The following is a 15371-nucleotide window of genomic DNA, read 5'->3' on the forward strand; positions in this document are numbered from 1 at the left end:
GGCATTATAGCACACCAGGTGGTTTGTGTAGAAGGGGCTTGCGGAGGGGACCAGTGTTTGCGCAGTCATGGCAGGCAGAGGCACCACGCACCTTGGTGGCGAGGGGCTGCCTGGGCTTGCACATCCCATCTCTGCTCGCTTCACGGGCTCCTATCGCTGCTTACAGCTGCAACACCACTTGGTAAAACACCGAAACTGCTGCTCAAACAGCTGCTCACAGCAGTCACAGACTGCCCCATTTTGACAGCGCTCCCATCATACGGGTTTTTTCTCTTTTTTGACTGTGCTTGCAGGGCTGCGATCTTTCCTCTCCTTAGGCATCTGGCTGGCCCAGATTTCAGTGGATGCTGGGTATATTTATTTGCATCTTTGAGCAGCAGGTTACCAAGGAAAAGTGGAGGTTTAAGCTGGGTGTGTGCTTATCATTCCCACCAGCCAAGGCTCTGAACGCAGCATGAGTTTACGGAGCCACCTAGATAACACAACCTGGGATTCCCAGCACATGGATCCATGGCAGAGCTCCAGCTAATCTAGTGTATGTCTTTACACGCCACGGCTCTTAGTACATTAACCTCTTTCCCAATGTGCAGTAGGGAAAAAAAAAAAAGCAGCCCATTTATCTTACAGTGCAGGTGACTGGAAATGCCCTGCAGGGACAAGGCTGCGGTGGCTGCAGGAGGGCTTCACTCCCCCCATGCCCTCAAACAGCCCAGAGCATTTTGGCAAAACCAAGCTGGCACCTAACTGCACGTGGCAGAGCTGGGGGGACCTCTTTGAACCAAATGGCACGTTCCACCCCGGCCGTGATGAGCTTGCACCTCTTCCCACCCGAGCTGGGCACAATCTTCCTGTTCACCGCTGTAATGCGGTTGCAACCAAAACAGGATGGTTCCAGGAAACAAAGATCTTTCTGTGTCTCCCTTTTTGTTTAGCACTGTAACTCTTAGGCCTTCGCAAGAGCAGTGACCCATGCTGAGCTATGAGCTGTTGGAGTGTGCAAGGCGCACGTACGCAGCGATGGCTGTTTGGACACCTCAACCCCCAGCCACTTCAAGCAGCGGCATCACTGGTGCTTCTCTGCCAGGGAGCTTCAAAGCCCAGGGGTGCACAGTGGGGCTGGAGAGGACTCAGCTTATCTCCTAAGAAGCTCAGATTGAACAGCCAAGGGTTTAGATTCGAACCTTTTATCCTTAACTCTCACTTCTCTGCTCGCCTCGACTTTCTGCTCAGCTCTGCCCCACACCACCTATGTCATTGTGCCCCACCCTGCTGTAGCCGAAGCTGATGAGCAGAGATCTTCTGAAGCAGAGCAAAATAATCCCTCTCATTTGGGCTTAAATGGATTATAAAGCGATGACAAGATCAGCTCTGTTATCAGATCAGAGGAAGGTAATCTCTCATGAAGAGTGTCCACTGAAAAGGATACAGGAATACATCTTAAAAATCTGGGAGCTCAGTCTGCATGCTGCAGTCTCTTCCCAAAGGGGTGGGGAACCCACGGGTGACAGCTATCGGTGGCTCTGCTGAGGACCTTGCTGGGAGGTGCCGACCCAGGCAGTGAGCCAGTGTGCGCAGAGGGAACCCACACACTGTCCCCTTGCATGAAGTGCAGTTCCTTAATTGAGTTTACAGATGGTTAAAATGCCACAAGAGACATAGCTGAATAAATAGCCAACTATAAAAACGGTTATCACGTCTAACAGACCAACAGAGTAATGGATTTTGAGCCCCGAAGGGATGATTAGAGCACTGGGACATGAATGCAAGCCACCATGGCTTCACTGCTCACTCTTCAATGGAAACCTGCATTTGACTACAGTCTATCTTCTAGAAAACCATCCAAAGAGAACCCCCAATGGTTTATAATATTTTACAGTGATGTTACGTTAACTCAGCCATACTACTTATTTCTACAGGAAACTTACAGCTTTGAGTATCATTAGCCTTTTCCTTTCAACTACCATTAGAGCTGTAATACCAAGTGTGATCAGCATCAGAAAACAAATTTGTCACACAAGTTGTAAGAAATGCCCGTGCTTTCATAAACCTCAAGTCCTCCATCTCCCCCAAGAAGCCCCAGAGAGTTAGCTGTGATGTACCATTCACAGAGACATCGTATGGCTCAGCCTCTTCATAATATCCCTCTGGGGATTCAATCTTGGGGACTGGAGCTTGTTTTGTTTCAGGAATCTGCAGGGGGGGGGGGAAAAAAGAAAATAAGCATGATTTAAGGTAAAAACAGATATTTGAAAGCAATGTGGTATCATTTTTTTATAGCACTCAAGTGCGTCCTAGTGGATGAGATCTTTCAGATGTGTGCACCAGGATTTTCACAAACTGGCTGAGATGACAGGGAAGAAAGGGACTGCTGAGGGCTTCCAGGGTATCGTTAGCTCAAACAGAAAGGAGTTCTTTGAAATTACTGTATAATTGTGTCATAAATGTTATTTTCTTCCATATTGCTGAAGCCTCAGTAAGATCAAGCCTTCCTCAAAAGCAGCAATTGCAACCCATTGGCCTTACCATGAACTGGGACTTCTGCCTGCTGCACCGACCCCCCTAAGCTACTCATTGTAACTGGGGATGACCCTCTGTGCTACTGGTTATCTTAACAGGGAACCAGAAGAGCAGGCACTTGGCGCAATCCTGGTTTTACGCTGAAAAGCGTAGCCTGAGCAGTCACTGGTCATGTCTCCAAGTCTGACTGATAGCAAACCAACAACTAAAAATCTCTGCTTTAGGAACTGTATCAGGAATCTTTAATTGTGCTCTGAGCAAAAAAAAAAAATGAAGGAAATGAATAAACAACATTAATGGAAAATAAGCCTTTGAAAGGAGTTCAAGTGCTGGAAAACCCCTGTGGTGCCTGCCAAACCCCTCCCTAAACACAAGTAAGGGCTGGCAGGAAAAACAGTGCCTTGTGGCTTTAGAAATACCAACACATGAGGGGAAAAAAATGGAAGCTAACAAACTTTAAAAGTAATTAACTTTGCCGTTGAACGTGAGACAGTAGAGGTGGAGATCACAGTAGAATGAGTGCACAGCTTATGCTCTTCCCAAAATATGTGGCATCTCATCTCCCATCATGAGCTGATGGTAGTATCCCCCTGTTCCTCAGTGATGTGTGCTTTCTCCTCGCCCAGGTCAAACCACTGCCGGTCATCTGACAATGGTATGCTCTGGCTGACACCACTACAACTGCCTTCTGACCGAAACCTGTGCAAATCCTGGAAAGGATGTCCAGTGCATGTCAGGCTAAAGCCCCATTCTTCCCAGGAAGACAGGTAGAAGAGCAGGTCTCTCTCTGCAGGCACAGCAGTGTTGAAGGTCACAGTCCTTCATGCTGGCCCAGGAGGTTGCTCCTGGTGGCTTGGAGAAGAGAGGCCAGCTGGCATGCAGCACTGCAGAACAGACTATGGGAGGATCAGTCCCTTTGCAGGTCATGCCAGCATTATCAAATACAGGTTCAAAGTTGTCCATTCTGTCCTGGATATTTCCCCCATCAGGTACTGCTGCCCTGAAGTAGAAAGGAAGCTTTGAAGGAAAAGATTTTCTGGCCAGCAATTGCTCACAAAGGGGGATGGCCACTGATGCTATGGAAGCTAGGTCTCCTGACCACACTGGCCAAAATAATGCATTTTGGCTCCCCACACATGGGCAAGCTGCCCATGGCTCTGCCAACCTCACAAACTTCTCAAGTGTATTGGATGAAAACTCCTTCCTGCGTGGGTCTGCCAGATGCTGTGAGCAGACTCTGAGCTTGCTTTCCAGAGCCACGTCGGACACACTGCTGGCAAACACTTGCCTCCAAACGCTTAAAGCTTTAAGAACTAGTCCTAATGTGTTAAATTAAGGAAATAAAACCAAACCCAGCCACTCCAAAGCTTTACTTAATCCCTTCCCTGGCCAGGGAATGTGTCAGCAATTGCCACCTGTGGTGGCCTCCTGCATGTAGCCAGCTCACGTTGTGCTATGACCACAAACAAATTGCCTACACAAGGAAACGCTGTGGGTTAATTTGACATAACCCCACAAGTGTCAGGGAAGGAGGTGGAGGGGGGGAAGGGGCTGCTCTGTTTTGTTTCTTACAGACAATGGAAGCCAACAGGGACTAGGTGGGACTGCACCTCAGCTGCCCCAGTAGCTATTTTTTTCTCTTCTCTTTCCCTAAAGGCGGAGAGTTGTTTTGTCTCTAGCTTAAGTCAACGCATATATGCTGTGTTATCTAACCCAGGGTGGCCCTTGCAGAACATTTGCCTGTTACATCATGGCACAACGGAGCATGCAAACAAAACCATCTTGGGCATCTGCATCCGCACCACCTGACTTTCTCAGCGGATGGCTGTGGAAAGTGGCAGAGCTGCCAGGGCTAACACAGATGAAAGGTCACCGACGTCTGAGCCACAGCCTGCAGGACTCATTGTTTAAAGGCTGCTTTAGGACAAACCCAAAGAAATTAGTTAGATCCAGCTGGGGCACCCCTCTTGGGTCACTCATGGACTGTTAGTGTCAGTGAACACCAGAGAGAATCTGCTGTGCAGAGCTTTATCACCAAATTTCTCCTGTGCCTCAAAGGTAACTGCCCGGAGCAGCAGACACAGACAGGGAAGATTCATTTCCCCACACTAACTGGGCCCACATTAAAACTCTTCCCAGCCCCAATCCCTGAAGTATGCTCAGATGACTTTGCTGCCAGCAGCTCACTGGCACTCAGATGCTCACAGCGAGGAGGTACTCAATTGCTTTATCCATGGGAGGTTAGCTCCAGCGGTAAGGCGGTATTTCCTAGCACAGGCCTCGGAGAGGACGGATGGCTTAGATACCCTTCTCAGCTAATATTCAAGACTGTATATTTCTAATTCCCTCATTTAACTCTCTCATTGCCCTATCAGAAAGCTGGTCTGCACCAAGCACAAGCAGAGATGCCTTGGGGACACGCAGCTGCTGCTTCCCTGGTTGTACCTTCATTCTATCTCATTGCTGTCCTCCTGCCCCCCTCCCTACCACAGCCACCACCCCCTCCTGCTTTGAGAGGCCCAAAGCCAAACAGCAATTCCTGCTCTGGTCGCTGCTCCCAGGCGACTCCAGCTCCAGTGCCATGTCCCAGCTGGCTGCTCGGGCAGAGCACCCAGGGGCTGGAGCAGCTCCCAGCAGGCAACCGCACTGCCTCTGAGGGTTTGATGGCTGTACTCCATCCTACCCCTCGTTTTCCCAGCTCCTCTAGCTAACTTCAGCTGAGCCACAGCCCCTTGTGAGCAGAAGTCCTGGGGCTTCACCCTGCCTCTTCCTTCCTGGGAAAGGAGATCCTCCTCTGTAATTCATGGATGCACCACCTCATCCTCCTCCATGCCTCTCCTCCTCCCCATGCACACTCCCCACCTTCCTTTCCTTTCACATCCCAAAATCCCAGCTACAGCAATTCCCATGTTAGAACAACTACTGAACAGCAACATCCAGGGTCTTGAGGATGACCTCCATCTCCCAAGGCCAGCCGGGCTGGCTTGCTGGCACAGAGACAAAACCTCACTGAAAGCTGACGATGTTGAACTGGACCCTGGCTAGATTTATAACTGAACCCTGACCATATTTACAGCTGCCCTATGGAAAAATCTAAAGTGCCTGAGACTCTTTCTCGCAGACCTGTGGGCTGCACAACCGGTGTAATGCCCAGCACAGTCGCCCAATGCACAGAGCACACCAGGTGCTTCAGCTGGAAGCCAACTGGATCTTCCCTGCTAATGGTCAAACTGTGCAAGACTGCCAGCAAGGGAGACCCTGATGCTGCCTGGGGATCATCCCACCACTCTGCAGATGAAAGATTTCTGACTTCTATATGTTCATGCTAATAACTCAGGGGAGATTTCCAAAGCCACAGTTAAGAGCCAACCTCACCTTTGTTTGCTTGAAAAACCTCAATTCTCTTCCTTCTTTGAGCCTGGATTGCCATGTGATGGGTGCAGGTTCCCCTGCCAGGGAATGCAGCCCATTTTGCACAGTGCTCCTGCACACACATTGGAAGCCCAAGGCTCCCACAGCTGCCTGCTTCCCACTGTGCACGAGCTTTGGGAAACATCGGGGTTTCGGGATGCCCAGCCAGCCCAGAGCATGGCCACTCTGCCTAGGCCACCAGCCAGCCGCAGCACCCGCACACTGACCTGTGGTGTTCGCAAAGACCAAACGTACAGCTGGAAACACATGCACTAGGGAGCTCCTAGTCAAATCTTTATTTTATTGTTGTTTTCTTTAAATAAAGCTCACCAGGACTATTTGCCTCACTAACATACATGGGCAGAGGTCTCTCCATTTAGCCGTGCCACACAGTACATAATGGAAGTGAAGCCTCCAGGCGTTCAGACCCCCAGGCTAAGGGGTAGGCAGTGAAAAGCACAGGATTTGCAAAACATACCTTTGGAGGGGGGAGGTCTGGTAGGCTCTTCTGAGGAGGGGACGAATGCAGTCCTGAGTCTCCATTGGTCAAAGAGTTTCTCTGATCCAGCCCTGCAAGCCAGAAACAACAATTGTATCGATGGCACGTGGCATTTCCCAGCAGACCACTCGCTACCCAGGGCTGTACAGGAACAGCGAGGTGCTATTTTGGTAGGAAGCAGAGTGACAATTACAGGCAGTGCTGCAGGGTCACCATGTCATTTCAGGCCATACCCAGGAAAGTGGCACTTGGAGACCCAGCAGAAGAACTGACCTCTGGTTTTTGGGCATGTTTTTCCTTCTGGAGGGAAAACTATGAAGCCCAGATCCACTGCTGAAACGTTAAAGGGTCTCTGAGAAGCAGCATGGGAAGATAGTACACAGTATTTGGAGATCCATAGCACTTCAGACCTTGCCAGCTCTGATCCCTGCTGCAGGTTTGTCCCCTCACCTCTGCTGCCTTTCCAGAAAACTGGAGCTAATACCACCCTGCACCTAGAGTGAACTGCAAAGGCTGCTGCCTAGCTGGGCTACACAACGGCTTATCAAAGCTGGACGAGAACAGTAACTGAATTGCTATTGAGGGAAGAGTTGCTCTTGAAGCAGCCCAGGCCAAACATGTGAAAGGGCAAATGGCAGCAGCACTGCTCCAGGCGATCTGCGTTCGCCTCTGGAAAGTCAGATTTTCCAAGCAGCTGAATGCAGAGTGATTCAGTAGCTGGAGGGTATGTTGGAGCTCAGAAAACTTGTGTTCAGTCCCTCTTCCCCCACCACAGCACTCCTGGGTGGCCTCAGACAAGTGCCCAAATCCCACGACCTCCAAGACAGCTCGATGCAGCAACACTCAGGAACAAGTGAGATCAAGGCACCAAATGGCTGAAAAATCAGGGATTCTGAAGGCATTATACAGTGCAGAGGGGAAGTCTCCTTTTACAGAGTGTCTCTTGTCAAGTACTTCGGGAGAACTGAGGCTAAGGTATCCAGATATTGCAAGTCCAGTAAATTAAAAGGGAATTGTGTCCAAAATGTGCAGTGAGTTGATGCTCTAACTCCCTTTGTCACCTGCTGATGCTCCAGCCACATTCCTTGGGCACACACAGAAACTGCCCATCGTGCAGTGCCCAGCAGTGGTTAGCGCTGCACCACAGAGACACGGGCAGGAACTGTGCTGCATATTTCTGGGCTTTAAAAATAGAAGCTGGAAACCACATTACTTTGGTTGCGTCTGGGGCTCAGAAGCCATGATGACAGCTCTGCCCTGCCAGGCTGCAGTCAGCTTCTGGCCTGATGGCACAAGAGCTCAAAACACATCTCTTGTGACAAATTGCTCCCTGCGACGCAGGTCTCCTGGTTGTCAGTGCTGGCTAACTTCAGTGAGTCAGGAGGACATGGAGACCCATGGAGCAATAGACATCAACTCCAAGCAGCTGTCTGCACCTCACAAACATGGCTGCTGGATTTCTTGTAAGGTCCAAATAGACTAAAGCAGGTGAGTCTGTGACACATACTGATCATGGGGAGATCCACCTACCAAAAAACCCCATGATTATAGTGCCATGTCTACAGGCTGTTGTTGGAGATTGGCCTTTTCTGTAAAGGATCAAGGAGATAGCACTCTCAGGGAAGACACCTTCCATCAACAGCAGCTGCTGAGGCCATTGCTGCTTTTGCAAACACCAGAAATAAGCCTGAGATTTCCTAAAGCCCCAGTAGGCTACTACCCAAGAGGGTATTACCTCCACACTCACAGTAGTCCACACAGGGAAGTTTTTAGAGGCCTCTTTAGCAGAGAGAAACAGACAGGCCAACTCACATCCTCCTGCACCAGGCAGAACGTCCTATGCTCAGCTCCACAGAAAAGAAATCATTGCAGCAGCAAAAACCACTGCCAAACCCTCCACAAGTGGTGGCCATCTGTTCTTGACTCTCCAGCAAACCTAGCAATCATCCCACTGAACCTCACCATGCCAGGAAAATGCTATTTCGTTTCTCTACCAGCAGTTCCTCCTCCTCCCACCAACCCTGGAGCACGAGATGGAGACCACAGCTTTGGTCCTCACCCTGCTGGAAACCTGCCCACCTCCATGGACGCACGCCCATGTACTCCAGCTGAGGAGCAGAGCAGGATGAGATTGAACTTTGATTTTCAGTTTTTGTGCAGGAAGAACCAGCCCTTTGATCTTCATCCTGAGAAGACCCCTGGGAGATGTCAGGGGGTTTTCTGTTCTGAGGCAGCTATCGTTGTGCCAGGCATATGGGGACAAGTGCCTAATGCATGCTTTTTGTATGGAGAGTGCACATCGCACGTGCTGTACATATACCTTCCTTCTTCTACTACACACATCAGCACCACAAATCACAGACTGTTTCCTTACTGGGGTGGGAAGGAAGGAGTATTTTTTCCTAGACAAGCATTAACACTTTGCAGGTGTCTTCTGATAAAGATGTCTCTCTAAAACCTGAAATTTGGAGAGAATTTAGAAGAGGGAAGAAGGAAGAAAAAACAGCCAAAAGCCTGCTAAAATCCACATCTGTACTAACGGTTGTTTATCTGCCCTTTCTGTAAAAGTGAATCACTCCTGGATTTGGGGCTAAGAGGACTGCACACCAACAAGAACCCTACACTGCGCATCGGTCCCACCTGCCAGACTCCTGCACCTCGATTCCTCTGTGCTAACTTCCAGAAGGAGAAGGCATGCGGATCACTGAAGAGTCCCAGGGACTTGCAGCATAGAGACTTGCCGTGTTTCTCAGGTAAATGAGATCACATAAATGATGGTGCCTTCGTCACTCACTGCAGTGATAAAAAGACATCTCAAAAGCAGCGTACTGGTCAGCTTAAACCCTTACTGATGGAATTGGAAGTAGTGAGTGAAATAGTTTTTGCAGAAATAGCATGTTTTAAGGTCTGGAGGGGGGACTTTTGGAGCTGACATATTATCACTCGGAGTGCTTTTCACCCTGCACCACTAGAGCACACCCAAGCATAGCTACAGCGATGAAGAAATCCCACAGGGCATGAGAGGTCACATGAGAGGCACTCACCACATCCTACCAAAGGGTCTGGTGAAACAAAGTGCAGAGAGCATTGGTGGATAAAAGGAGTAAAGGGAGCTGCATAATCACTGGGGGATCCATATCACACCCCTTAGCACCAGTGGGTACTAGGGCCCCCTCCATCTGCTAAATCTGAACCTACAAGTCCCACTTCTGAGCAGGTAGGCACAGACCTCTCCGTGCAGTTACAGAGACAGGATCAGAGCTGTACATCCAGCTGCAGCCATGGCTAAGATCCCATACATGTGTCTCACTGACTTCAGGATTTCCAAGTAACTCAGAAGTTTTACTTGGAATAGGGAGGCTGTTGAAAACAGAGAAAGAGAGAAGCGCCAGGTCCCATAGGGAGCAGCTGAGTGGGTAGGCTCATGGCCTTGATAGGGAAAAGTCTGAAATAGAAGAACCAACTCTAAAAATAAGTTGTCTGAAATTTGAGCCCACGTTTCAGCATGGTGGATCAGTGCAAGTCTTGTTTTATCCACCCAAAAGAGAACTTACATAGAGATGTTTCTGTCATTGCTTAGCCACCGGGAGCTACTGGGAGGCTGTGCAGTCCTGTTATGGAGCATTACAGCATCACTCAGATGGCCCTGTCTGGAGGCTGCACACATAATCTGGGAGGACATTCTGTCTTCAGGAGTATTTGAAGTTAACCTAAATTCAGCCGTAGGTAGTTTAAAAAACAAATGAAAAACCCACCACAAAAAATAAAATCAAACCAGACAACTCCGGAAATGGAGCTATCCCAGCTACTGCAGGACCAGCATGCCAACAGCAGGCTGCACTGATGTGTCCTCTTGTCTCATCTATTTGGATCAGAAATTGTGGGGCAGGGTCAGCATCTGACTATGTGTGCATTAAGATGATGTGCATCCATAATAACTTCGCTCTATGCAATTATCAAAAACAGCCTTTGTGATGAAATTTAAAGAGCAAGGACATTTTTAGAGAATTATGTTCTTTCCATGTTACAAATTCAAAACCTGAGCAACTTAAATTGGAAGTGATTATTTTATCTAGGTTTAATTTCTTGGCTTGTACACCATGGAACTCTTGCATTCCCCGGGAGATGAAGGTGCTCTGCCCACAAGGATGGTGAGGGTGCAGGCTGCACCTCAGAACTCGCCTAGCAAGGCTGTGACAATGCAGGTCCTCTGGGCTAGTACAGAGCAACACGCTAAAGAAGACACATGCTTTCAAGGTCTCAAAGAGTTGAAGTGATGTGTTTCATGGCCAAAGGAAACACGAGAGCGTCCTTAAATATTTCAGGCACTGGAACTGCAAGCCTTAGAAGGCAACATTTTTATCCCAAAATAATGCCCTCCAAAGTGCTACTTCCAGGAATAACCTCACATTGTTGGCAAGGATGAAGATTTCCAAAGGAATGTAACGAAAATGGCAGTCCTTCCACACTGTCAACTGCCTAATCCCTCAGAGCTGCCAGAGGGGCCCTCACCACTCCCAGTAAAGCAAGGCTATAACCACATGTACCTCCAATGCCCCACTAGATATGAGGCAATCATTCATCTTCAGCTCCTTACCTTTGTCTTGCTTCTCCTGGTCACCCTGCTGTTTATGGATGGTCACTTTGTTCATATAAATATATTCCTCATCACCACCTGCAAACCAAAGGGAAAAGTGAACTCTTTACCCACCCGCTGCTTTCACATTGCTAAGTTTTTCCACAAAGATAGATGTAAAAAGTGTCTCTGCTGAGTACATTTTAGGGAGAGCATATTGGTTGAGGCAATGGGCAAGGAAAAAAACCCCAAGCGATAATAAAAAGCAGAAAAATTAAATGCTTTATAGTCAGGAAATTCCGTAAGTTAAAATTTCTACTTAAACATTAACTTGGCCAAACAGTACATCCTGTGTATCTTACAAAGTGGATTAAATAAACTTAAGGTTTAATAAGGAAAACAGAAAGTATCAGGAATCTTGGGAATCCTTTGCTTGTAAAGCTGGACACATAACTATAGTAATTTTACATAAACAATTAGAGGTCACTGCAAAAATAATCTCCATTTAATTTTCTCCTTCCAATTTTCATATCTCCTCTTCCCACCACCCTCCAAGAAAACATCGCTTCAAGAGCTAATAGTAGTTCCCACGAGAGCCCACTGCCCCATCCTTGGTTTTCCTTGCCCGTACCGCTGGACTTGGCATAGACTCGCAGAAGGTCGGAGAGGAAGCTCTTCTTCACAAGAGCAGTGCTGCTCAAGTTCTCCTTGTCCAGTATCCTCAGAAAATCTTCAAGTTCTGTGAGCAGCTGCTCAAGAGCTACAACAGCAACAGAGACAAATGTTGGCAAAGCAGTTGGTGGCATTTCAAATGAGGACACATTAATTCTGAGTTCTTCAAGATCCTCTGCATTTTTCTGCCCAGGAATAATTAATATTTAGTTTTCCAACTTGAAGCCTCTCTCTAGTTTTGAAAAGAAAGTGAGTCCCAAAACCAAAGAGGCTCCAATTTCCCTCAGTCTGTTAATACACTAGTAAAATCCCATGTAAATATCTACTCTTCTTCCTATAGGACTTTTTGCTCAAGGAGGGAAAAGCCTGGAGGGATTTTGAGCATTAAGGCTGAAATTACACAAAAGCAGCTAGCAAGATCTTGACGCTTGAATCTTGAGTCCCGGCAAACATCATCCAAAGCTCATCTGGATTTGGATCTACTAAAGACTCTGATTTCTGGTTCCTCTTTCCAAGCTTCATGTCCCCCCAAAAAAAGGCACATACATTCATAACACAATAACTTCTCAAGCCATCTTGCTTGGGTCATGACCACAGAGATGATTGTACCACAAGGAACTGAAGACCCAAGACTAAGCAGCACCTGAGATGCCCTCAGGAAAACCTGCCATACCAAAGATATCCCTGCATACCCGCAACAAGCAACTCGGACACACCGCTCCCCAGCACTGAAGCTCAGCCAGGCTAATAAGTTTGTTTTCCTTCTGAGGAGGTGCTACTCAGCTCTGCTGCCGACAAATCACTTCCCTGACAGGGCTCACGCTGAAACAATAGGTGTTTAACTGCTTGCTTTTGTTCACACTGAAGTTTATCATGGCTAATTAGCAGCAGTGGCAGGAGCCCGTTCCAGGGAGGAAATAACAGAGCATTATGTGGAAAGAGGAAACGCAGAGCAAGAATGACGGCATGTGGGAAAAGCATGGGAAACACAGCCGGGGCTGTTCCTCCCCTTTGGAAGCTCCCCTGCTACCCCAACTCCATCACTCCCCGATGCTAAGGAGCTGTGGGGGAGATGGGCAGCAAAGCTTGGGTTTCCCACCACCAGGCTGTGACCCCTCGGCACACTGCCCAGGAACATGACATACGGACACATTAATGGGGGCAACGCTTCAGTCCCTTTACTTACAGCATTTCCACACTGTGTGTTCCTGTGGTACCGCTGTGAGTCACAGTACACACCAATGAACTAGAAAAGTGATAATATTTTGGTTTCATAGGGCAAAATAGCTGAAGCATATTTAGCTTAAGTGCTAACATCTCCAAGGTCACAAAGCACAGGAGAGAGCCATCACCTTCTTACTCCGTCATCTTTAGCCACCAGGCAACTCTTCCTCAGGTGAATACATGTTAGATTATTGATAAACATTTACAATGTAAGTTATGCTTTGTTTATGATGCTAGCCATTAATTGAAAAACATGCTACTACTCTCAAGCTCTGTTAATCTTCACTAGCTTGACTAACCACACCAGATCAATCAATAATGGCTCCAGAGGAGACTACCAACTGGTAGTTCTTCATTTGCTACCCTCCATACCAAATTAATTCTTTTCTGGTCTGATTTAGGACCAGGAATGGAAAATGCCTGTATCATGCTGTGTTAACTTGAATGTTTTTGCTAGCTGCTGTTTTGCCCAGCAAAGAATCACTTCAAGAAACAACAGCATTTTTCTTAAACTGTAAGGAAACAGGCAATATTTGGTGTCAACAATAGTAGATGTCACTGGTATCATTAAACAATGAACTGTGAGCATTTGGTGTCCCACTCAAACAGCTTCTCTCAAGCTCCAAGGACACCGCTTCTTCAAAGTTTAAGGACACTCCACCAGCACAAATCATAGCCTTGCTATACTCACTCATCTGCTTTGGCGGCCCACTTCAGAAAACTTCAACTGAGGTCAGTTCCTGCTGGTCAGGCCTCAATTTATGTTCCTCTTAGTTTGTCCTAGTGGACAAGACATTTATGTATTTGGGATGGTATCAGAAGGAACACAGCACAAAAAATACCTGATTTGAAGCTTCAGAAGTGGGTCGGATCCCAACAGCTGCCCGCGTGGAGGTCACGATAGGACGTTTGCAGGGAAGGGGGTATAATTCCCATTCCCTCCTCCACCCCCACAACAGCAGAAAATGACTGTATTCTTCTCCCAAGCATTCACAGCTATCACACACACAGGGCTGAGCTCTTATGAATAGCACAGCCCATACAGTAGATTACATTTTCCAGCCCACCAGAGCTGAATTCAGGCTTCTAGTGACTCAAAGCAACTCATTTAGGATGTGATCCTGGGGCCACAGAGGTCAGTGGAAAGTCTCTGTCGGACTTCAATGGGTTCTGACTTCAGGGACTCAAGAGATTCATTCTGCTCTTCTTCAGCAAGCAGGCAGCATATAAACCGTTTGCTTCTCTGCAAGTATCTCTTTGATCACAGCTGGACATTTGCAATCTAAATCTGATACCTGCAAAAATAAACTGCCATTGAAATGCAAGTGACCATTCATTTTCTCATATCAGAAGGAGAACAAGCAAGTTATCCAAGTGATGAATATGAGAAGTAAGAAGAATTAATGCTATGGGAGTCTATAAAATCTTCTATGCAAGCAAGAACTGCAGCAGGTCCCAGCAGGTGAACAGGACTAAAAACAGTTGAGAGCCCACATATGGCAAACGGTCTCAGGATTTTGAATGCCAGAAACCACTCCTTGATCTCAGCTAAAGACACAGCATGCTGTGGTGATGATGTATTGAACATGCTCATGGCAAAACCAGGTTGGTGGTTATTCAGCGCAGCCTGAAACAAATGGCTCTCCCTCCAAGCGGCATTGTTTTGCTCTCCTTATGTTAGCAATTTAGAAATGAGAGCACATAGAGATGATTTTTGTAGCTAGGCTTGTTCTGTCAGGCAACAGTTACAGCTGCAAGGAACTCATTTTGCTCCAGAGAGTCCTTATAGCAGCCTTCCAGTACCTGTTGCAACAGGACAAGGGGTAACAGTTTTAAAATAGAGGGCGTTGGATTTAGACTGGCTATAAGGAAGACATTTTTTAGAATGAGGATGGTGGAACACTGACACAGGCTGCCCAGAGAGGTGGTGGATGCTCCATCCCTGGAAACATTCAAGGTCAGGTTGGACAGGGCTCTGAGCAACCTGATCTGGTTGGAGATGTCCCTGCTCCTTGCAGGGGGGAGTGGACTGGATGGCCTTTAAAGGTCCCTTCCAACCCAAACTGTTCTATGATTCTATGAAAACAGGAGATTACCTCTAAAGCTAAGATTGGTCCAGAAGAATTTAAAAAATTTTAAAAATTAAAAGACAAAGTCACTATGAATACCTCTACTGAATCCAGTCCTCCCAGGCCCCAGGATACGACCTACTCCATCTCCTTACAAAGCATGGCCACACATACTGGGTACCGTTAGACAGTGCAGCACAGCTCAGATCATGCTGCTCTTCCCCATGGCCACAGGTATCAGTCACTGGATAAAACCATAAGGATTTTGCAACATGTGATGGAGAGTGGTGTAGGATCATTACAGTCAATAGAAAACTTAACTGATTTGCATCTGCAATGACTGAAAGGACTGAACTTTAAAGTGTATAGAAATATCACGTCTTTACTGATGCAATAAGTACTT

The 15371-nt window shown here is 47.5% G+C and overlaps 1 protein-coding gene across 4 annotated transcripts in view; it reads right to left on the bottom strand.

Moving 5' to 3' along the window:
- Window positions 1-15371, bottom strand: part of AFAP1L2 (actin filament associated protein 1 like 2) — a 69342-nt gene that overhangs the window by 15584 nt on the left and 38387 nt on the right. For 2 of the 4 annotated variants that reach the window (XM_086752204.1, XM_086752203.1), the window contains exons 1-5: window positions 12222-12242; window positions 11635-11763; window positions 11025-11102; window positions 6407-6498; window positions 2100-2190 (exon numbers count right to left, since the gene is read on the bottom strand). In XM_086752204.1, the coding sequence (XP_086608330.1) occupies window positions 2100-2190; window positions 6407-6498; window positions 11025-11079 (238 nt within the window). In that variant the 5' untranslated portion in view covers window positions 11080-11102; window positions 11635-11763; window positions 12222-12242. Of the gene's footprint in view, window positions 1-2099; window positions 2191-6406; window positions 6499-11024; window positions 11103-11634; window positions 11764-12221; window positions 12333-15371 lie in introns of those variants that run through there. The other 2 variants (XM_086752201.1, XM_086752202.1) reach the window with 2 other exon arrangements.

This window comes from Chlamydotis macqueenii, chromosome 7 (genome assembly GCF_036417535.1).
Source record: "Chlamydotis macqueenii isolate bChlMac1 chromosome 7, bChlMac1.mat, whole genome shotgun sequence".
Classification (NCBI taxonomy): Eukaryota; Metazoa; Chordata; class Aves; order Otidiformes; family Otididae; genus Chlamydotis; species Chlamydotis macqueenii.